We start from the raw sequence: 24,632 nt of genomic DNA, 5'->3' as shown, positions 1-24,632 counted from the left end.
TGAAAATTTGACTTTTGATATATGTTAAAACAAATTTCCTACTAAAACTACTATAACTCAATACAAGTATGCGTTTACCTGGATTAAAACAAGGTGAATAATTTTCTTTATAGTACTTTCTAAGAAGCAATAAATAAGGTATTTTGGACTTAGGAAATATTAATAAATTGTTCATTTTCAGTTTTAAAAAAGAAAGCCTAAAAGTACCCCATTTTAATTACCTATCAAAACGTCCATCACCTCCAAGTGATAATACTTTTCCTTGAAGTTCATCCAACAAAGCATTTTGTTCGGAGTCCCAAGCCTTTAATAAACCACTAAATATATAATTCAGTTTTGATATTTTATAATAGTTTAAAAAATTATTACATTTTTGACAGTACGCCACAGGTAAGCTTTTTGCAATCTGTAGTAAGTAGCAAGGTCGAATCCCAGCAAATTTAAGCATTCGTAATGATTTAGCAGGGTTTAGACCAGAAAACAATATCCCTGCTGCCACTAGAACATTTAAAGTGGGCTTTCTTCCAATTTCAGGCTGACTCTGCCATGTCAAATTATGATGGTTCGGACAAGCAGTGTGGACAGTGACCATTGATCCTTTGATTGAAGTCTTTATATTTGTGCATTTTAACATACATTGATTGCAAAATATAAATAGCTGAAGTAAGGCAGTCTCAAAAACTATGTATTTCTTCTCTTTTATGACATCTAAATCTGGTGAAAACAGCCTGGAACTAATTTTTTTTAATTAATAATAATAATAACCAATAGGAAAACGATTTAGGATGTCATTAGTACCTCTCTACATCTTCAGATGGAACCTCAGATGGAGTATAGCTCGTATCAAGTGGATCTAATGTCGTATCTTTATCTCCGGTGTCTTCCAATTCATAATCATATTGATCATCGTCACTTCGACTCTTCATAAATTCACGAATTTTATCTTCAATACCTTCAGTCTGAGTTGTTTTATCAACCATTTTAGGCCCAATAGTTTTAGAATCTAAAGGAAATACAGTATTAGTTTTCTATACCGATAACATGCTTTACGTAAAAATTAGCTCACATTTATGGCTATGTTTTACCAGGTGACTACGTGCAGTCTGAGTGCTTCTCTTTTTGCTTGGCAACGGAATGTAAGTTTGATGTCCAACTGATTTATTTCGTTTAGGAAAATCCAAATCCAAAGCTAGGCTATCCTGTAATAATTCAGTTTGTAATTTACACTTGTGTACTAGTAGTTTATTTACTTGAATAAGAGTATATTTACCATTGATTTGCCCCTTTTCGATAAAATGCTTGCAGTCGCTAAATTACCCTCCAAATTGGAACTGGTTTTAGATGAACTTGCAATATCAGAATTAGAGCTCCCTGCATCTTCACCTAAAAGCTCTGAAGGAGTGCTAATATCTTCCATTTCAACATCTTGCTGTGGTATAATTTTAATAGCATGTTGTCCTAAAAGGGTTGGAATTGAATCACGCTTTAATCGTCCTGGCATAGGTATATCTGATTTGTTTAATCCAACCAAAGCAAGAGGATTTCTTTCATAGCTATCCGGCGTAAAGTGACAAGAGCAAACGCGGCTTGTTGTTAAAACATTAAAATTGGGTTTCCCCAAACTTTCCAACCATTTATTGCGTAGTGTCTCATTTTTTGGGAATACGTGAAAAATAAGTCCAAATTTTTTGGCTAAAATTGGACCTGGATTGTTACTATGGTAATTGCAACACATGGACGAACAATATTAGCCATATTACGAATTTACGAAAAACAATAACGAAACTGCCGCAGTTCTTGGAAGTTATAAACTGACACAAATTAGCCCAGGACAGATAGACTAAAAAAGAGCTTGACCCAGAACATTTTCCTATAAAGATTAAAATTGGTACATAGGTAGTTTTGGACCCCAAAAAAATATACTAAAAGTCCCCACCTCTAGAACGAGGGCTTCCGACGCCATCTTGGAAAATGGCCGCCAAGCACGCCTGACGTCATAAATTAAATGAAAGTGTCGAAAAATGTTAAAAATTGGTACATTATACATTTAAGGCTTTCTGAATAGTATTGTAATTTTTTTTTGGTGTACAACCGTTATTTTGGCCGCCATCTTGGAAAATGGCAGCCAAAAAGGTTTTCCACGTAACATTCCACTATATGTTTCAATATGTTTGAAAATTGGTAAATAGTTTTATTACGGCCTTTGGAACATGGTTATAAAATCTAATGTATCTGCAACTGTTATTTCGTCCGCCATCATAGAAATAGGCGGACTGCAATGCCGAATTTCGCATTCAAAATTGAATGATATAGTCCGATTGTTTTCAAATTTGGTAAATTTTTTGATTATGACGCTGAGAACACTATTACAAAATCTTAAATGTATCTGACGGCTACTTCGTTCGCCATCTTGGAAAATGGCCGTCTGTAAAATATTCACCTTGTCGAGAGCATTCTTATAACTATTTCGAATCACTTTAGGGTTAGATTATTAGCTTTTAAAATCTGGAAAATGAAAACCGGTGATACAAATGTATATGTATATATAAATAATATAACACATTTAATAATAATAATATAACACATTTAATTAGGAACTGCCCAAAACTATTTATATATTCTTAAAATATTCAATGAAATATTTATCAGTTGCTGCAGCTCGTACCAAGAAACATCCATCTTTCTTTGTCCAAATAATAATAAATGTCGTTGCCCATCTCTCTAGCAAGACATTTCGAAATTAAAACACACCGGTTTATATATGTAGATATTAAAATTTAAAATCTATTAGTCGTTACATGAATAATACTTTGCAAACTAACCATTCTGGAGCAAGTAACCGTTTTCTGATTTCAGTAGTTCATAGAGAGTAAGGAAAGAGTTGCGAGTTACTTCTTTACGGTTACAGAATGGAAACAAATGATATGGTTTCAAATATATCTCTAACGATTAATATCAATTTTTGTGAGCTTAAATTACTTTTAAATTACCCCTTTACGAAAGAGCGTTTGCCTGTAAAACACGTACACACATATTCACACTCATTTTGTGTAACTGTAGAACGACTTGCCCTAAAAACTGCGATTGCAAAAGATCTGGTCTCGTTTGCTCTGCAATGTGTGGTATGATCTGAAGTAACCCTTGGAAATATTTGATTGAAGAAGACGACGAGATTATAATTTGCGATTTGTAAATATTAGGAAGTAGCTGGGGAGCCCGACCTTCGACCGCGTCCCACATAGTTGCATTGATCGTATAATTCGTAAAGCCATCAATTTAATCACTGATATATTTAAGATTTTGTATCTCCATATATTTTCTCATGTATAAAACGACGATACTTATCGTACACCGAGGTAAAGGATTGCCCCAAAATTGCTACACAATATCGCGCAGTTTCCTAACAACGATCCAGTGGCGCACCCAGGATTGTTTTCTGGGGGGGGGGGGGGGGCGTGAAGATCAAAACTTTTTCGACTGCTTTAGTTGTAATAATTAGAAAAAAACCGAGTTTTCATTTTGTTCTTGGAGGGGGCCCGGGCCTTCTGCCACCACCCGCGTGCGCCACTGCAACGATTTGAAGGATCAAAATGGCAGGATTGAATAAATATTATTTTTTTCTGGTTTAAATTTAATCACTGATATATTAAAGATTTTGTACCTCAAAAAATAACCGTGTACCACTATAAGAAACACATTTGATCGTTTAGAACCGGTTTATTAGATTGTATAACGCCAAAAGTAAATATTAATATTTACTTTTGATAACGCCTTTACTCTAAAATTTCGAAGTACTCCTATAAACTCCTCTAAGAAACCTTTTAGACTGCTTTAGAACTCGTACTCATATCAGTAACCTAGCTGACCCCTTTAACGTCGTGTACCGTGTACCTCTATAAATATCAGTGTACTCCTATAAGGAGCCCCATGAACCTCTTTAAACTACCGCCAGAGCCGTGCAATTTTTTTGGGCCCGGGGCAAATGTTTTAGACCCCGGGCTCCACTAACGTTTTCAGAATGTTATTGACTTACTCCCCCTCCTTGACCTAGGGGCCCCAATCAGTACCTCATAGGCCATATACTGCCAGGACCCGGGGATATAGACCGTTCTCTATTAAATTAAAACACGTGGCCTGTAGAGAGAAAGGAAAGCCTATCGACAGTTCGAATATAAATGATGAAAAACGATACATCGCCAAAGAAAACATCATGTGCTTACTATATAGTTAATTAAACAGTTTTGGGCATTTCCCAATAAAATGTTTTCTACAAATAAATGTGTTATATGTGTATCACCGGTTTTCATTTTCCAGATTTTAAAAGCTAACCCTAAAGTAATTCGAAATAGTTATAAGAATGCTATCGACAAGATGAATATTTTCCAGACGGCCCTTTTCCAAGATGGCGAACGAAGTAACCGTCAGATACCTTTAAGATTTTGTAATAGTGTTCTCAGCGTCATAATAAAAAAATTTACCAAATTTGAAAACAATCGGACTATATCATTCAATTTTGAATGCGAAATTCGGCATTGCAGTCCGCCATTTTCTAAGATGGCGGACGAAATAACAGTCGCAGATACATAAGATTTTGTAACCATGTTCCAAAGGCCGTAATAAAACTATATACCAATTTTCAAACATATTGAAACATATAGTGGAAAGTTACGTGGAAAACCTGCCATTTTCCAAGATGGCGGCCAAAATAACGGTTGTACACCAAATAAAAATTACAATACTATTCAGAAAGCCTTAAATGTATAATGTACCAATTTTTAACATTTTTGGACACTTTCATTTAATTTATGACGTCCGGCGTGCTTGGCGGCCATTTTCCAAGATGGCGTCGGAAGCTCACGTTCTAGAGGTGGGGACTTTTAGTATATTTTTTTTTGGGGTCCAAAACTACCTATGTACCAATTTTCATCTTTATGGGAAAATGTTCCGGGTCAAACCGTATCTGTCCTGGGCTAAATAGTTGAACTTGAAAAGTTGAAATCAGATTAGGCCTACCTTCGAAGTCTGACGATATTATTATTTTACAATTTAAGCGAATAAGAGTTATGAATTCTCTAAGATCAAAAGAAGAAGATCCAAAAGAAAAACCAAAAAGAAATTCGTCATTTAAAACTAATGGTTAAAAACAATAATAAGGAATGAAATAACACTAGTAATCACCAACGAAAACCACTAGAGCAGACGACTGAAGAAAGTGATAATCACATGACTGCGAGGTGACGTAAAATGTGACGTAGAGTGGCTCTTCGCGAAATTTTGAAGTACCGCCAGCTGCCGTTAGACGTCCCCTTGGCGCAAAAAAATTCAAATGTTTGTCGATTAATTTTTATTAATTTAAACAGTATTTTTAGAATCTATAGGTCTTATTTTATAAGAAAAAAATTAAGGTCTTTATAAATTCAATAGATGAAATATCGTGCAAGTAACGCTTTAAATTCTACACCTTGTTTATCAATAATCTTCAGCCATAAATGCCTTCGCTGTTCCGATAGATTTAAGGTTTCAGGGCACTGATTTTTTATAACGGCTGGAACTTTGAAAAAACTCATATCTAATGGCTTATAGCGTCCATTTATAGTACCACAACCTTGTATTGCACATTTAGACATTTTCACCAGTTATCTGCCAAGGCTTAGAAACACAGCTATTCTTCCAAAATTGTGTTAGACAAAATGGCCACCGACACAACTCGCGATAAAAAAATTCGCTCGTTCATCGTCATCAAACGTCATTCGTATAAGGCGGAGGACAAAATGGGGATTTCAAATTAAAGTATTGAATTAATCAACACGTGACTCCCCACTTGTTACGAAATAGATATTATATTTTAAGCAATTTGTGTCTTTTCGATCAGTGAACCATCCTAATCTAGGTGGTTTCTTATCGCTTGTTCTCGGACTAAAAATTTACTCTTTTAACCTAAAAAGTTTTATTCGCCTGTTCCGGCTCATAAACTAACTATTCGCTTGTTCCCTAGTATTAGAGCTACTCTTGTTACTCCTTCTGAAAAGGGGGTGTAAAGATAGTATATCGGTATATTTATCTGCTAAAAAGGCCACAGGCAGCTATTTTCGTAAAACTCAAACTATTCGCCACCACATAATCGGAGTAAAATGACGTCATAGCGTTACTCTTCTTTCTCTACTCCGAAATCTCGGAACAAGCGAAAAGAAACCACCTTTTGGTGAATAATAGCAACTTCAATTTTCTCCTTAGCAAGGCTTCACCAGAGTACAGAGGAGGCTGCCTTGGAGTGGTGTAGATTTATCTGTACCACCTTAATGCTCATATCGATGGGCCTAGTTTGGAGGCTGACCGATGTTACCACCCTCCCCACACCACTCCCCCTGGTTTGATTAGTTCCACCAGTCTACTCCTCTATGGCTCCATCCCAAGTAGCCAAAATTAGTTCGGTAACCGCATATTTTTTGCAGTTGGCCTGCTCATTAAAATGGGGAGTTGGGTTACTGGCTTTAATGTCCGCAAAACCATCTCCCAACTTCCTAGCTAACCAACACCTAGCCAGAGATTTTAACCTTCGTGCCAACCTTAATCCACCTACATACCAACTATAAAAAGTCAATTTCCCAACCTGAAACCACCTATATGATGACTTAGGCCTAAGGTGGTGCCTTGGGTATTAGCCTAGCCTAGCTATAAAAAGATCAGTTTGCCAACCCAAAGCCCCTGTACTGCCAACCATAAAAACGTCGACTTACCAACCATTTAAAAGCCTTTTGTCCTACCCTTTGCCAAATTAGTAAAAATTCTTTATCCTAGCTATTCTAATTTAAATTAAAAATAATAAAACAAGCACCAGTTCCTTGAAATACGAAAACAATATAACCTATAAACAGTAAAGAGTCATATGAAACTAAATTAAATACACACTTTTTTGCCCGAGAGTGGAGCTCGCGGTCAAAAATAACTCTTGCACTCTTTGGAGCTCAGAGCGCGTCCATTGTGTATTCTGATGACAGTCTGATTGACATTTGACAATGACATTGACAACTGACAATCTATTGAAAAGGTATAAAATTAAAATTAAGATACAAAATATGTAAAGAATAATGAATTTAAATGCATAATAATACATAACACGCAATATTAATTATTAACATTATTAATTAACATTAACATTCTGCAAACTCAATGCAGAAGGAGTAGTTCCGAGTTTTCATCCAGTGCTACATGCTGGGATCAATCGAGTCATTCAAAGTTGGATGTCCGAAGCCTGTATACTCGTAGCCCAATGGCAGGGCGTTGAGACGGTAACCCAAAGGTTGCAGGTTCGTTTCCGGCCCGGGCAGAAAACTGGATAACAACGGGGTTGTCGCCTGGTACACCGAAGGGATCAATTGCGACAGTGTAATTTCACTTCCTCGGTACCACTCTGCCCTCAGGACGATGCTTCACTCCTTGGCTTAAGGAAGAAGCGGAAACTTGATTGGTCAGCATTTGGCTCGACGTGAAGTAGCTCTTTATTCAACATATATCGTTATCGTCGTAATCAAAATAAGATAGTTGAGCTACATTTTGACCCAAAAAGCAGGTATTTAATGGTATCTCTCGCGTTGATTGAATCGTTTGTAAATTGGTCAATAATATAAATTACAGTAATTTTAAACAATATATTTTACATGGGACGTTATCGGGGGGTCGGAATAATGTAGAAGGGAATTTGGTGAATATAGCTGAAAGCCTTCACACCATGTGCGCCAAATTTTACGTGTTATACAAAAGATAAAGTTCCGAAATATACAAGAAATGTCAATAAGAAAAAAAAACCGTACAACAGAAAATTCAATCGACATAGGTTCTCACACAGGGTTAGAGTTATGGACGAATGGCCTTTCGCAGAATGTCACAAGTGGCCTCAATCACACCGTGGGACCCGGCGTGGATCCCCGTTAGTACGCCAACCAATGTTTCGGGAAGACCCTTCTGACGTAAGGTAAACCTGACTAGGCTCCGAGCACCTGCATTGGAAGGGCAGTCAAAAAGGATATGGGAGGCATCCTCACGCGCGCCACACCGAATACAGGAGTCGGTGGGGCTCAGCCGAAAACGATGTAAGGAAGCCCTGGTAGGAAGTCTGCCGCAGCTGAGCCTCGCTAGCAAGGTGTCATCCGGTCGCGAGATTTGGGACTGAGCTTCGCATCGCGAAGAGGCCAGGGATCCGCCAGAGACAGCCAGTGCAGTGTCTATGCCGAGGTAATAGCCCGTCCACATGCACTCTTTAACTCCGTGAGAGTAGAGGGAAGGAGGAAGTCAATCCGCCCAGGGCGTGGGGTTTTAGTAATCGCTGCAAGACTGTCCGCCAATTCGTTTCGCGGTATTCTGACATGTGCCGGACACCACAACATAGTTACGCGACTAGAGTACTCGTCACAAAGGGCATGAATTATTTGAACCACTGGATCAGGAGAGCGCGTAAAAAGTTGATTAAGGGCGCTTTTTGAATCCGGGCAGATTACTAGCGGCTCGTGGAGATGAGACGACGCGTAGGAAAGAGCCATTTGGATAGCGAACAACTCAATCCTATTGATGGGGTGCCCGGAATCCAAGAACGATTTCGCACCGATTTTCAGAGCAGGAATCGCGAAAGCCGCACCTTCCACTCCCGAGTCTGGCGCGTGTGAGCCGTCAGTGTATATCTGGGCATAAGGTTCGAGAGTCGCGAAGAAAAGCTGGCGGAGTGCGTTCGAACTTGGATCCTCTTTGGGAGCTGTGAGCCACCGTGGCACAATCGTCGCTGTTGGAGGTTCCCATGGCGGGGTTGACTTGAGGGTAATGTGCCGTCTGGTGGAGTGGAATAGCCAGGTTAGATTGTCAACCTGAGCCAATCGCCACGACCGGAGAAGAAAGGGGAGCCTGCCCAGAGGAAAGGGGTGCTCCAAGATCTCCAGGAAAGCTAGTGTCTTCCTCATGAGAGCTGGATAAAAATCCGGAGTATCAACAGCTCCGCTCGGAGCCAAAGTAAGTAAGTCCAATAGGTCTCTCCTAGAACTCAGCGGTTGAATAGCTGCCTCGGCTTCTATCAACCTGGTAGGCGTAGATGGCGGAACTCCTAAAATAACTCGAAGAGCCGCATTTTGGACCTTATCCAACGTGGCGAGCAGGGTTGCCGACGCTGACGCATAGAGAGTGCTGGAATAGTCTAATCGAGAGCGGGTTAGGTGGGTGTATAGAAGCCGTAGAACGACACGGCCCGACCCCCAAGTAGTCGCTGAGACTGCCCGCAAGAGGTGTAAACGCTTCACCGAAGATGAAATGAGGAACTCGATATGTGGTTTCCAGGAAAGGCCCTCATCAATTACTACTCTTAAGTACCTGTAGGAAGGCACGCGTGTCAGGAGGGTGATTCCTAGGTTGAGAGTGAGACCTAGTGGGATCTGTTTCACTTTGGAGATGGCCATGTACTGGCATTTGAGTGGCTGGAAGTTGAGGCCCCATGTGACTCCGTTAGCTGAAATATTATCCAGTCTCGTACAGAATGCGAAGACTCCGACCACTAATCCATGCTGCGATATCATCCGCGTGTTCCCCTTGGCAAATTGCTCGAGGACAAAGCCGGGGGATCCCGTCCAGCATGACACTAAAGAGAATTCGACTGTTAAGAGCTTCCCTGGGGAACGCCTCTCGTAACAGTAAAAGGCACCGGTAGCTCTCCATTAACTCTAACTTGGGACGTCCGGTTCTCCAGGAAACTTGCCCCCAACGGAGGAGATTGCCCTCGAGGCCGTAGCTTTGGAGTTTATATAAAAGCGCTTTGTGATGGACGCTACCGAAAGCGTCCTTAAGGTCTAGGAAAACTGCAAGAAAATGCTGACCTGTGGCCTTGGCGCATTGGGCCGCCGTAACAAGCCTGATTGCGTTGTCTGTTGCTCGACTGCCACTCCGGAAGCCGGATTGTTCTTGTGGAAGAACGTGGTTAGTCTCCAAGAACCAAACCAGCCGGGCAAGAACCAGTTTTCCCAAGGTTCGGAAGCAGAGAGGTTGCATCGGTTGGAGACTTTCCCGGTTTCAATATTGGGTGCAAGATGGCTTGTTTCCACCTCGAGGGCATGATTCCCGCTTCCCAAAAATCGTTGTAAAGAGCCAAGAGTGCCCTACGGAAAGCAGGAGTGGTGTTTTTGATTATTAAATTCGACACGTTGTCCACTCCCGGAGAAGTGTTATGTAATCCTGAGATGACGCCATAGAGTTCAAATCAAATCAAAGGACCGGTTGGGGATGGATATCGGCGCCGGCTGAAATAGCCAGACACTCCGCAACCTGCTGCTGATCCGAAGGCCTGTGAGTTTCGGAAACAGGGAGGGGCGGGGGGTTTCGGGTCGTTCCGATTTAAAAGTCCCGTGGCGCTCTCGGCGTACGTTAGTTCCGTGGCCTTTATGCATTAGCCATTGGATACAGGCGGGATACAGGGGGTTTAAAGGGGTACAGGGGGGTTTGGTACGACTGCGAGTTTGAGTTATTTTTGCGGGGAAAGGGGTACCACGGTAATTATCACATGGGAAAAGCGGAGAGGGGGTACCACGGTAATTATCACATGGGCAAAAGGGGGAGGGTTACCCCGGTAATTATCACATGGAGAATAGAGGGAGGAAGGGCCTTACTGGGGTGGTTCTACTATGGGGAAAAGGGTACCACGGTAATTATCACATGGGAAAAAGGGGGAGGTGGGTACCACGGTAATTATAACATGAGAAAAAAGGGGAGGACCGGTACCACGGTAAATATAACATGAGAAAAAAGGGGAGGACCGGTAATTATCAAATGGGAAAAATGGGGAGTACCCCGGTAATTATCACATGGGCAAAAAGGGGAGGAAGGGCCTTACTGGGGTGGTTCTACTTTGGGGAAAAGGGTACCATGGAAATTATCGCATGGGAAAAGGGGGAGGGGGCCTTAGGGGGGAGGTTGACTATGGGGTTAAGGGTACCATGGAAATTATCGCATGGAAAAAAAGAGAGGGGCCTAACTGCGGTGGTTCGACTATGGGGAAAAGAGTGCCACGGAAATTCTCGCATGGTTAAAAGTGGTTGGGGGGCGTACTGGGGTGGAGTGCCTCGAAACACACAACTAGCTGAGGGCCCGCCTGTAAGGCTAGTCCCTAATAACAGGGGCCTTTTCATAATAGACTGCTTTCGTCTGATACCTTTTTGAATACTTGAACGTCACAGCTATAGTGTTACTAGTGGCCGCCATGACAGTTACCGTTTCTTATCAATAGGCGAATTATATTGGTGACGTCATGAGTTTCGAATTGAAAGCACTCTAAACAGGTGACAATGATAGATAATTTATAAATTTTTTAAATGAAGGGCTTGCCACCACCCTCCTACGCATTGTAACCCGGCCACCTGTAATTTTACGAAAGTTTCGTCTTTTTTAATCTGAAAATTCAACCAAAACACCGAAGTATATCTTTCCATCGTAAACGCAGGAAACAAATTTCCCTGGAGTTAATTCTGTGAGTGCGGATGGTTCCATTTCTTTTTTACTTCCCACGGACACTTTGAAATTTTCTATATCCCCGGAAAGCCTTGAAATATTCATATGAAGAGTATCTATCGGCACTAATTAATGGTGACTTCTGGTGGCCTGCACTGTTCTGGCGCCCTGAAGCCGTGTTTCCAAGAGTTTAGAATAAGCGTCTATTTCTTTCGTTTCAACGAAGTGAAATGACATTCCTTTAATGTTGTCAAATGCATAATTGAAAAGGTCCTTTGGAGTTCAAATATGGTTGGCCAATGGATTTTGTAGACTTTTCCTTGCTGCGAGCCTCTTAACGGTGCCTCCAGCGCCATCACACGCGCTTTTACCATGGCCAGGCCAGGCTAGTTGTAAAAATGTTCCACCTAGCATCAACTCCGAAGTCAGACTTATGATAGCAAAGGTTAACAAATTTGTTGTAGTTCTTATATTGGGAAGCTGCCCCATCACTGAAATAATGAATAGTTTTCAAATCTGGCATGAGCGGTCTCACATGTTTTACCATAATAGATTGGAAAAAAATTACAGCAACAACATAATGCGAAATCGAGCAGAACAATAGCTTCTTCCCCGACAGTTAGGGTATCTTTGAGTTCTTTTAAATACCGTGATTGATGTTTAGCAATGTAATGATGAGTAAGAAGAATCTCAGTTTTATCAACCAAGTCTTCTAAGAATTCGTGAAACGTCGTTTGGTGAGTGGTTAAGGTCGTTCTATCTGTTGATACCCACTGTTTGTAAGAAATAGTATCTGCGACCTTTAGTTTATCTAAAATACTATTTACGAAGTTTGACCGGCCTGGGCAGTCACTACAGCTGTGAAGCATTCAGTCTTTTGAATCAGTTGAACAAACAAACCATGCCAGCGTTTCCATATAGTTATTTATACCGATAGTGGATAACATCAATTTCACAGACACAAATTGAGTGAGAACCTTTGCTAGAAACAGTTACGCAGTTCTTAGGTCAAAGTTCAGCAAATTTCGAAATGCCAACTTTCATTCCTGTTTCAGTTTTGAATATGTTATGAAGTTCTTTGATGTTAGCCAACAATAAACGCTTCTGTTCGCCCTCCTTCAACAGAGAAACGTAGTCTTTTTTCCCAGGACACATTCGACTAACATCATCGCTTTGATAAAATTCAATTACTGCCTTTGAAACATCAATGGACAACGATTTTCCCTTCTTCAATTGTCGTACAGCTAAAATTCCCATGGACGTTTTAAGTTATCTACCTTTTTTAACCATATACTGACTGACACCAAACTCGAAGGCTGTTTTAGCAAAAGACCAACTTTCTGGAGCTAATGTTAATATTTGAAGTTTCTCTCTTCGTGTGGATATTTTTAGTTTTTCTTTTAAATTATGTACCAATACATCTAAATCGGAGCATTTTTGACACCCTTCTTGTTGGAGAGCTTCCGGTTGATGGGCAATTGCAACAGCCAACTTGTTTGCTACTACACTCTGCAATGTTTCAAATGTACGTTTGCCATACGCGAGTTTTTGACTTAGTGGTAGTTTTGTGGCTTTGACTGGAGAAAATCCCAATAAATTTGCACTTGCATTTAATTTGTCTTCGTCGACGTATTGCTGAATGGACGGAGACGCAATTGACTTTTGAGAGCTTTGTTGAGAGGTAGACGCTGACGAGAAACATTCTCCCGAGAAATTGGTCAATGTTGGGCTTTCTGGAGAAGGTTCATATGTCATGCAAGTAGGGCATATCTTCCAACCTGGTAAGACGCGTTTTTTTTTATTCGATTGTAACGTGTGGGACAATTCAGTCCTCTCGTCCATCTGATTAATTAGGGCAAGATATGTGTAACGGCCACGCCAACGGGGGGATACGTGGGGACAGGGGTGGGGACACCCGTGGCGGAAGTATTCCGACCACCCGTTGGGGGATTGGTGGTCGTCCTCACACGGCCATCCACAAACTCTGCTTCCCGGACGCCTGGGATTACAGGAGGGAGCCACTACTCCCGGCGGTAAGACGCGTTTTCTCGATTTTTCTGACAATTTTTTAGCTTTTTCAATTGATAGATTTCTTAAATCATATTTGATCGGCTGTTTATGAAAATTATAAGGGTCACAACAAGTTTGATGAAAAAGTGAAAATTTTGAAAACAAATGTTCATGTTAACTTCATCTAACAAAAGGTTAGTTCTCATTGTCAATAATTCTTTATATTCGGATGAAAGAGTAGATACTGGGATTAATCCAATCTGAGAGTTATGTGTTGTCACGTTAGACGGAACTTTGTCATATAGCGCCCCTGTACCATCTGTAATGTATTGGATTTAATAATAAACCACTCACTCTTCCTTTGGCACTCGTTGTTGTTACATGGTGTCAGACGTGGCCGCGAGTTTACGCGCCCGCCGGATAAAACTTATGCGAGGTTATCGATTAGTCACGTCGAGTTGATAATAAGCTGAATAAAAAAATATATAGGATTATGCCTAACAACGCGAAGCTTGCGAGTGAAGATATGTCGGGAATCTCGGATCTACGTCCCCCGAAACCCCTCGATATTTCATCGAGTAATAATATGTCTACTACGTGGAAGGTTTGGAAACAGCGGTTTTCATGGTACGCTACAGCACAGAATCTGTCCAGGAAAACGCCGGAAATACATGTCGCAACGTTGATGACAACTTTTGGGGAAGACGCCGTTACCATTTATAACTCGTTTGGATTGACCGAAGCTCAAAGCAAAGATCTTGAGTATATTTTGACTAAATTTGAAGATAGTTTTACGCCCAAGGCGAACCTAGCGTTTGAACAGTTTAAATTTAACGGAATATTTCAAAAACCTGGGGAAACGTTTACGGAATTTCTTACCGAGGCCCGTATTCAATGTATGAAATGCGAATATCAAGGCTTAGAAGACGAATTATTCAGAGATAAATTAATAATAGGCATAAATAATGACAAGATAAGGGAAACCTTTTTAAGTAACCCGGAATTACGCTGCAAAAAGTCGTAGATGCTTGTAAAGCCAGCGAGCAAGCCGTATACGCAATTAAAAACGGTCGGAGGCGAGGCGAAGGCTGTAGATCAGATAACCAAACCTAATAGGGCAAAAGGGGCGGTGGGAGACAATACGCCACAGGACAGAAAAAATAGCCGTAGAAATCTGCAGCCCGGAAATAAGTTGAATAGGCCCGAAGAAGATAATAAAGAATGTGGTAAATGCGGATATAAGCATGATTGGGGAAAATGTCCAGCATACAATAAAAAATGTTCAAATTGTCGGAAAATAGGTCATTTTGTGAAGAAATGTAGATTTCATAAAAATCAAAATCAAGGCCGACACAGTAATGTAAATGAAACTCGTAGGTCTATTGATACAAACGAAACTGCCGAATAGTTTCGTATACAAGAGACACGGCAACAGTAGTAGGGGAGCTACGCGTAACTTGCCAAATTGAGAATAATCGGCAAGATACAACATTTCTAGTAATACGCGGGAACGTTACGCCTATTTTGGGAAGGTCATCGTGTACCGGTATAGGCTTAGTTCAAAGAGTCTTTTCGGCCGATACGCAAAACGCAACCGAAAATAACAAGATATTTGAAGGGCTGGGATGTTTAAGAAACTATGAATACGAGATCGACCTAAAACCAAGCCCTACGTATTCAATTAAAGCTCCGAGAAGAATTCCGTACGGGTTACGCGACGAAGTAAAGAAGGAACTCGATAAAATGGAAAGTATGGACGTTATAGTTAGTCAACGAGCCTACACCTTGCGTAAGTAACTAGTAGTAGTTAGGCAGAAAGGAAAACTTGGAGTTTGTATGGACCCAGTAGAGTTGAATAAAAATATTCTAAGAAGACACCACCCACTTAAAACCTTAAATGAAATAGCAGCTAAGCTAACACGAGATGGCCGCAAAGTCGACCCAGAGAAAGTTACGTCCATTGAGAAGCTCAAAGAATCGTCTAATAAAGACGAGCTAAGGCGCTGGATAGGCATTACTACCTACTTGGGAAAATGTGTTCCTAATTTTTTTAAGAAGGTTGAACCATTACGAGAACTACTTAAATTGCAGGTGGAATGGTCATGGGGTGAACATCAGCGAGAAGCAATACAAGGAATCAAATCAGCCTTGACCACGGCACCGGTATTACAGTACTACGATGTAAATTTGCCAGTCAAGTTGTCGATGGACGCCAGCTCAAGGTCACTTGGGGCTGCTCTCATGCAGAATGAGCGGCCGGTGGCGTTTGCGTCGGCCGCACTAACAGCGTGTCAACCAAATTATCCGCAAATCGCCAAAGAAGCACTAGCGGCTCGATTTGTATGTGATAGGTTTCACCCGTATATATATATATATATGGCAAAGAGCTAGTGATCGAAACTGACCACAAGCCATTAGAAACGCTTAGTCTCAAACCACTTTTGGCAGCGCCACCTTGACCACAACGAATCCTCTTTGACATACAACAATACGCGCCTAAAGTTGTATACCGCAAGGGGGCAGAACTTTACCTCGCAGATGCACTTAGCAGAGACGTTCGGACGTCGGAAAGGTCCCAGGAAGACATGACCGTGTGTCTGGTTTTGCCGATGTCCAACTCAAGGTTTCAAGAACTCCGAGAGACGACCACCAATGATTCTGTACTCACTTAAGTCATTGAGTATCATTCCAACGGTTGGCCAAAGGAGGGTTCAAAGATTGGCGAACAAGTTTAAGCCATATTGGTCCTTCAGAGATGAAATATCAGTTCACGATGACGTGGTCCTTAAAGGTGAACACATCCATGAAGGGCATCTTGGCATTCAAAGTTGCACGAGGCGTGCAAGAGACGTACTCTACTGGCCTGGAATGACCAACGACATCAAGTGTATGGTCGAGAGTTGTGCAACTTGCGAGACCAACCAAAGAGCACCAGCTAATGAACCGCTATTACTGAAACCTGTTCCAGAGTATCCCGGGCAAATCATAGCAGCTGACATAATGTACCACAAGAGAGATTTACTATTACTGATGGACAGCTATTCGGGATACCTTGATATTTGGGAACTACCACGAAGCAATACGGCGACCGTTATTCGATGCCTGAAGCGCTGGTTGGCTTACTTTGGGATACCCGAGGTATTAGAGTCCAACAATTTAACCCAATTTGATTCATTCGAAATGAAGCGATTCGCTAGTTCTTGGAATTTTGACATTCGTACTTCCTACCTATCCGAGGTCAAATGGTCTTGCTGAGAGGGCCGTACAAATCGCTAAGAACTTGGTCTAATTGCCTATAGAAATACGCCAAGAAGCGCGGACTTAGGATCTCCGGCACAGCGATTCTTGTCTAGAAGGCTACGGTCTACACTTCCAAGCACTCAGGCAAAACTAATGCCTAAGGTCGAACAGGACGTAACGCAACAGCTTAGTCAAGCTAGACGTCAACAGAAATTGTATGCGGACAGAGGGGCACGAAACGCTCCTACAATGCAACCTGGGGATAAAGTTCAACTACGAATTGGACACAGGCATTGGATACCTGGCCACATTACTTCCGCTTCCGGAGCTCTTCGCTCTTGGAACGTACAGACGTCACGAGGCAAATATCGTCGGAACCAAAGCGTCATTCGTCCGACCCGAGCCTAAGACTGGAGAGAAAGAGTCACACCTTTGGCGCCGTTGCCAGTATCCCGTTCCCTAGAGGCGTCGCCAGCGTCCTGCTCCACTACCAAGTCTCCCTGCCAGAGTAATCTGGAAGATAGTCAACCAGTTCCTGAATCACTTAGAGCCCGGAGTCCAATGCTAGAGCTACCATCGGCACCGCTATCGCCGGGTTCCAACAAACCGTTGTCAGCAGGTTGCTCACTTGAGGTTCCAGTAACGCCGTCAAAGTCTGCAGTCACGCGGTTTGGTAGAGTGGTGAAGCCACCGGTTTGTTTTGGTTAAAACTAGTAATTTCAATGTTAATAGTTCGTTTAACGTTATTGTTGTTTTTAAAATTGTTCATTAGAATAGTTCGTTTAAATTATGTTAAGGAAAAAAACTAAACAATAAAAGAGATGTCACGTTAGACGGCGCTTTGTCAAATAGCGCCCCCTGTACCATCTGTAATGTATTGGATTTAATAATAAACCACTCACTCTTCCTTTGGCACTCGTTGTTGTTACAATGTGTGTACGCTGTTTTATGACAATCGTTTTCAACCCTCGTTAGACAACCAATAGTACAAGTATCAAGAATTGAAGACGTCGAAGCCATCTCAAGTGGATCTTCCGACATAGTAATATCAATAGAGCCTCCTGATATATGATATTACTATAAATATTTGCAAAGACTAGTTTTTTAATATACTAGGACAACAAATTGCACGCTTTCTAAACGCGTCGCTAAATAAGATCCAAAAATGGCTCTTGATCAAGAGTCGTCTGCTAGACAGTAGCCCCGCCAGGATTTTTTCGCGAGTAGGCACTGCGTGATTAAGAGGCCCCCATAAAAAACTCCTTTGTAATTTTTGTTGTTCTTTAACTAGCCAAATCGTATATAATTATTTAAAAAATTTATTATTATTAAATCAATAAAATTTTTATTATTATTAAATTAATAAAAATTTTATTATTATTAAATTAATAAAAATGTTATTATTATTAAATTAATAAAAGTTTTATTATTATTAAATTAATAAATTTTTTATTATTAAGTATATTATTTACAAATAAATATTACCAACTTTACTTTTAATCGAAGAATTCCACCCTACGATTACCTCTTTACCCAAATTCATCAACTACTTATTTAGGCTTGTCTCCCCCATTGTTAAGGGGGAAGACTACAGTGGCCATTGTCTAGTTTCGCGCTATTTCAAGCTGAACTGTTTTATTGTTGTGTTTTAACTTATTAAATTAATATTGATGTGTAAAACAGCCTCTTGTTTAGTGCTTAAAATAATTTTGACAATTTTAAATTTCAAAGTAATCTAATTATTACGTTTTAATTTGGACCCCCGGAGCTAAACACGTTGGGCAAGCGCCCAAACTACCCTATAGTAGTTGACCTCTTGAACAATAATTTTTCTCACTAAACTTGCTTTTAAATCATGACATTTTTTTTAAATATCTAATATTGCAAGAAAGTTTCCCCTATTCCCAATATTGTCGGCGGATGTGTAAGTGTTCCTCTGAAGTGCTAAATCTTGTTGGGCACATAAAATAATCACTTCCACGTGTGTAGATAGGACCTCTCTGTTTCTAATAACGTCTAGTCTATGGTGGTCGTTAACCGGGCAAACTATTGATCCACGGGATTTGGATTCCATGTAGTCTAAGTACATTTTGTAGGCTAGTTGGTGAGAAGATTTGTTGGAAGTGAAGTGTTCTTCGAATTGTGTCCCCATGTTTTTCCAATCCGAAAATCCCTTTAGAAATGCAGTTCTTCTACTGCCTAAAAATGACGGCAACAAAAACAATACACTGCATCCTTTGCAACTGAATATTCAATCATTTGATATTTGTCATACCAAAAAGAATTGAAACCTCGATTTTTACCGCCAATTAATCTTTAAGGAAAAGGATTTAGTTTTGGTTTAACTGGAAGGCAATCTTTATCTAGACTAATATCCAAGTTATTCAACGCGTGTAAGCCCATTTATTTTGAATTGGACACGTTGTTTGATGTATTTTGTGCATGGTTAGAGTTGGGGTTTGCAATTACTTCTGCAATTTCTCCTTCATGAGTCAGTTCCATTTCCATATCAGTACTGACGTTTGGAAGAACTTCAGCAGTATTACTAAAACAGTGACTGTTATCAGTCTCCAAGGATTTTAAACCCTTTCCCAATTCTTTGACTAGGTTTTTCTCAGAACTATAGGTATGGCTTTGCGCCGACGATTTCAAAAAACGTGCCATTGCACCTTTCTGATTACTAACGAAACTATCTTCCCTTTTCCATTTTTCTCATTTTTGTGACCCAGAAAATATTTTCTGGTACTCATATTTGAAAATGCTACTATTATATAGTAATAGCGAAATAACCTTAAAGAGGTTTAAGAAAATAAAGCTTAGTTAAAGCTATGTAGTCTTCAAACAGACTTTTTAATAATACCAGCTATATCAAAGCCCTTAAAAAGCGGTTTGAATATTTTTTCTAGAATAGCTAATTAGCCTTGAAAAAGGCTTTTTGAATAATTTAGCTAGAATAGCTAATTAGCCTTGAAAAGGGCTTTTTGAATAATTTAGCTAGAATAGCTAATTAGCCTTGAAAAAGGCTGTTTAAAAATTAGCTTAAAACAGCTAAATAGCCTTTAAAAAGGCTGTATTGGCAAAGTTAGTCTCGGAAGAGACTTAGAAAAAATTTGACTGGGAGAGAATCGAAATTGAGAACTACCTGTTTGTTCAGGAGCAGAAAACGAAATGAAACGCGCGTTATCTGGGACAAGTCCGACCACCGAAGGTCTATGTCCTTTCTCTACGATCAGTGGTCACGGATATCACGTGATTTCACAAAAGGGACAAGGAGTAAAAAAGAAAAAACCCTAATCCCCAGGACGCTCTCTATTCCAAGTAGTGACTGGTACGATGCTTTACGCTTCGACTTCAGCTCCGCTGGGATTTCCCTTCGTTTAAGCGTTGCAACGGTTTAAGTCGTATTAAAGAAATAAAGTTTCTCACTTTATGCCCCCTTTTGTAGAATTCCTAGAAACTAAGCTTATGTTTATTGTGTTGGTTGGAGCTAAGTTATCACTGAGGCGAACAGGTGGTTTTTTTTGCTGCTTTCCTTGCACGACAGACTTCCCCATCCCGGTCCAGTCTTTTGTCATATACTCTATATCAATGTTAACAGAGTACACTACCAAAAGCAGAAACCACAGAGTTCGCTGCCTTTGTTTGTGTACTCAAGTAATATTGATTTCGAGTATAGGTGGTTCAAAAGGGAACGTTTTGTTAGGGCCATTTAGGACTCTTGGAAATTGGAATTGAATGGGAGTTCTTTTTTTAGGGGGCTAGATGACCAATTTTTAAAAATAAATAAAATTTAAAAATCACATTTGGAGGCCCCAGAGGCAATTTTTTTAAACTTTTAGAGGCCCCTAAAATAGGCCTAAAATTTTTGAACATAGGCACGTGCCTACTTGTGCCTACTGCTGGCGGGGGCACTGGCTATTAGCCGGGACTTGTTAACGCTAAGGTGTTTTTGGTTTTTTCTATTACAATTTTCATTACCGTGGGTATGTGGCTTCATGGATAGTAGATTTTAGAGGATCGGTAAAAAGCCCCCATAAACCAATCACACTAAGGGAGTCGGCTAAGGTTAAGAGTGGACGATACTGTTCGAAAAATGAAAAAAGATAAACACGAAGTACATTTTTACGCCAAAAGGTATTTTTTCACGTTTTCATAGATTAAATATGATATAGTACATTTCCTTTATAGTTTTGGTTTTCGCTTTAACTTTTGTTTTCCATATAAATTTGATTTTTTAAGACCTATAATGCAATGGGTTGGTTTTTGTCTATAAAATAGTTTCTCGCATGTATATTTTACGTTTCGTGAGCGTTCTAACAATTTTAAATTTTGTATTTTATATTTCTCATTTTGTTGCTTCGTTAATTTAATAACGTTGGTTTTTGGTTCTATTGATATTGGAAATTTGATTAAGGCAATAATATTTGTAATATTTATTATAATGATAATAAAAATATTCTACTGGTTGGGATAGAATGGTGATTGGGTTTTAATGGAGGACGCGTTGAATATGGCGCAATATCGTTGAGTGCCGTGTCCAGTAATTAATTTCCCCAAGGGCAAATTCTTCCGAGGAGAGGTATATTTTGGCAAGCTTGCCAACTTGTTAAGTCTATAAAAATAAACAGAAATTAAATTATTTTAGCTTTAAAATAATTCCTCATTGATGAAATTTATAATTTGAAGCCTGATGGACCAAAAATATAAAACTTTCAGAAAATTTCAAGGTGGAGTACAAGTCTTTTGAACCCCCAAATAGCAAAATTATTTCGTTACGTGTATTTTTTTACCATTATAATAATTATTTTTTCTGCTTTAAAATAATTTATCATTGATGCCATTTATAATTTAAAGTAACTAGCCTGTTGGGCCAAAAATTTTGAAGGTGGAGTACAAGTCGAAATCTGGGAGTCTATTGGACCCCTCAAGTAGTCAATTATTTCGTTTCGTAATATTTTAGCGAAATTTTACTCCGATATTCGGATTCAGCACTAAATTTATACTTAATTTGCATATTATCTTTGGTATATGTCTATTAGATAACAAAATATTCGTGAAAAACTCATTTTAAAGATTTAAAATCGAAAATAACCCAAAATTTAAAAAAAATTATAACTTTGCAAATAATTTAATTACAACTTTGGGAAACTAGTTTTATTAAGCTACTATACTCGTAGAAAAAATATTATTAAAATGATAAATTAGGCAAATTTTCCGCTAGTCGAATTGACATGGAATGACCCACTGTACACATTTTGGTGAACAACCGAACAAACTGCCCACAACGTTCTCCGGTTAGCAAAGGGCCGGCACGAGCTTGGAAATGGAGGCCGCTAGAGAAACTACCGTTGTAATATTCCTCCACACTCGGTTTTACTGGATGTTTATATACATGTGGTGATTGGTGACCCGCTACTTTTTTTTTATTGAGATACACAAACATCGGTGTCGACCCGAGGCCTTAGACACAGCACACACACAATAACTGATTAATCAGGGTGAGATATGTGTACCGGCCACGCCAACGGGGGGATACGTGGGGACAGGGGTGGGGACACCCGTGGCGGAAGTATCCCGACCACCCGTTGGGGGATTGGTAGTCGTCCTCACACGGCCTTCCACAAACTCTGCCTCCCGGACGCCTGGGATTACAGGAGTGAGCCACTACTCCCGGCTGACCCGCTACTTTCTTCTGCCAATTCAATTCCGCATGTTGGTCAACGTAAACACTCCATTGCGCCTCGGACTGCGCTTTAATTCGTTGAGTATCAAGACCATACGCTCGTACAAGGACAGCAGTGCGTCGTTTAAAACGATAATTAAAATGGCTCAAATTGCCCTTGACCACGGGCACCTTCTTCGCTATCCTCTGAGGATCCAAGAACTTCAAACGTCCCAGGTACTTGAATGAATGAATGAATGAATTTATTCGGTTCGTGTTATACAACGCGCCCTTTTAAAACAGGGCGGCTCCGCTTTGGGGAGCACAACCAGCAATTATTTTGAGGAGCAAAATTTAAAAAATACAATACGTAACAATTGATAAAAAGAAAAAAATATATTTAGAGGCTTCATCCGCTACTCTCAACGAGATCTCTTGCCGACTTCTTTTGCCAGAACCATTTAGTGAGGAGATGTTTTAATAATGGCGGATTCCACTCGCTATCCGTAAACCCCATGATGTTTTCCAAGGGCAGATAAAAGGACCCCTCTCTCCAGTCTTCGATCTCCGGAAAAATTGCCAGAGCCGGGCATTCCAGAAAATGGTTCAACGTTCGTTTAATAACATGATTGTTCGTGTCCAAGCTTGCATCGCAACCAATTTTATAAATTTTGTTTTGTATTTAGTTAAGTTTTGTACGTATTTGGTTAAATAAAATGTTTTCAAGTCGGGACAGTTATAACAATTTAAGGTCGGCGTTTGGACTATAAATAGTAGTCAAGATAGGACTAATTGAGTCGGCTTCTATAGTCGTTGAACGAAAATCGAACTTTTGAACCGAAGAGTCGGTATCTCGACACTAAATATTTCTTACAACGTGCATTCTTTTTTTTTGCCTCTAAAATTTTAGGCCTTTTTGAAGTCGTTTTTCGGTCTTGGACCTGAAAATGACTATTCGATCACTATCCCACCATAAAACGACACCCTTGTGCTACAGGGGTGAGCTTGTCTGAGGAAAGGGTACGATTCTAGCGCGCACCCCAAAACCTAGCTGCTTAATGTTGGTCTGAAATTTTTAACTAATCAACAGATTTAGTATTGTGGCTTGGTGCATTGTTTTATCTCGAACAAAATCTAGAAAAAAAGAGTGTATGTTCACATTGTCATAAATAAAAAGAAAAAAGTTGACAAGCCAAAATATACCTCTCCTCGGAAGAATTGTCCCTAGTGGTATTAATTTCTCGAGATGACCCTTGAGTTTTCATTAACGAACTTAACTAAAATGTTTTTAGTAAAAACTGAAACAGCAACCAATATTTAAGGCGAACCGAAGTGGCGTGGGGAAACTAAGTGGCAGAATCTGCTCAAACGGCATTGTTCACCGGCGGAAGGGGGGAAATGTGACACGATCTAATTCAAAGAATCAAAGTAAGTCCACCTGTAGTGCTGCCCTAAGTACTATATTGAGTATCACTGTGCAGTCTGGGCAGGTTCTCCAGCCAGTGGCGCCGATCGCTTTTTTTCCCAATGGGGGCCGAAGCTATAAACTTGGAATGAGGCTGCTGGCAACACTTTCTTGCTACGGATGCTTAAAAGGAAACGGCCTTTAACATCGGCGGTTTTCCCAATGGGGGCTTCAGCCCCGCCGACCCCATGGGATCGGTGCCACTGTCTCCAACGAAGTTCTAACCACGCTACTTTTGTTACCCTTATCTTTGGAAGAGTATCACAAATAAGCCTTTATTTTATTGGTTATTTTAACATTGCGATCTTCGGTGGTTTTCTAAAGTATGTATACAAAACATTTAAATCCCCACGGCAAGTCTTATTAAAAATTACGAAGCCCGAAAGAAACTCGCATAAATCCTTTAAATAGGCGCTTAAATAAATCGCCGATAAGTAATATTTCCTAGAGCCAGGACCTGCAAGCTAGGAGGAACAAACACAGCACCCCACCCGTTAAAATTCGTGCATTTTCTTGTGTACAGTTTTCATTGGTTAGACTATTACGCACCTGCTGTCGTCGGAAGGGCAAAATTCGGAAATTGTCTTCCCTGATTCCCTCTTTCCGTAAAACGTTCAGCGTAAAGGCTTGTCCAATGAAATTTGTACACAACACAGCGTTAGGGTGCTTAAAGGGTAGCTGCGTTCTCCTTGTGTTTGGGGCTCCTAGCTGCAAGTGACTTCTTTATTTGGTGCTTGGTATAAATTTTTACTTTTCACTTGTACGGTAAGCAGCAAACGT

At 40.2% G+C, this 24,632-nt stretch overlaps 2 protein-coding genes across 2 annotated transcripts; both read right to left on the bottom strand.

Moving 5' to 3' along the window:
• Positions 1-217: 217 nt before the first annotated feature.
• On the bottom strand, positions 218-1,501 carry LOC149959074 (uncharacterized). Its single transcript, XM_090167339.1, has 5 exons — positions 1,271-1,501; positions 1,067-1,199; positions 799-1,003; positions 384-734; positions 218-317 (listed from the first exon to the last, which is right to left on the bottom strand). The coding sequence occupies exons 1-5, from the start codon at positions 1,499-1,501 to the stop codon at positions 218-220; spliced, it is 1,020 nt and encodes a 339-aa protein (XP_090023465.1).
• A 6,353-nt stretch (positions 1,502-7,854) lies between these two features.
• Positions 7,855-9,554, bottom strand: LOC149959073 (uncharacterized). Its single transcript, XM_090167338.1, has 2 exons — positions 8,333-9,554; positions 7,855-8,261 (listed from the first exon to the last, which is right to left on the bottom strand). The coding sequence occupies exons 1-2, from the start codon at positions 9,552-9,554 to the stop codon at positions 7,855-7,857; spliced, it is 1,629 nt and encodes a 542-aa protein (XP_090023464.1).
• Between the last annotated feature and the right edge of the window lie 15,078 nt (positions 9,555-24,632).

Source organism: Leiobunum rupestre, chromosome 2, assembly GCF_980474605.1.
Source record: "Leiobunum rupestre chromosome 2, qqLeiRupe1.1.hap1, whole genome shotgun sequence".
Classification (NCBI taxonomy): domain Eukaryota; kingdom Metazoa; phylum Arthropoda; class Arachnida; order Opiliones; family Sclerosomatidae; genus Leiobunum; species Leiobunum rupestre.
Note: the sequence above shows the minus strand (reverse complement) of the source record. Positions and strands in the feature narration are given on the sequence as shown.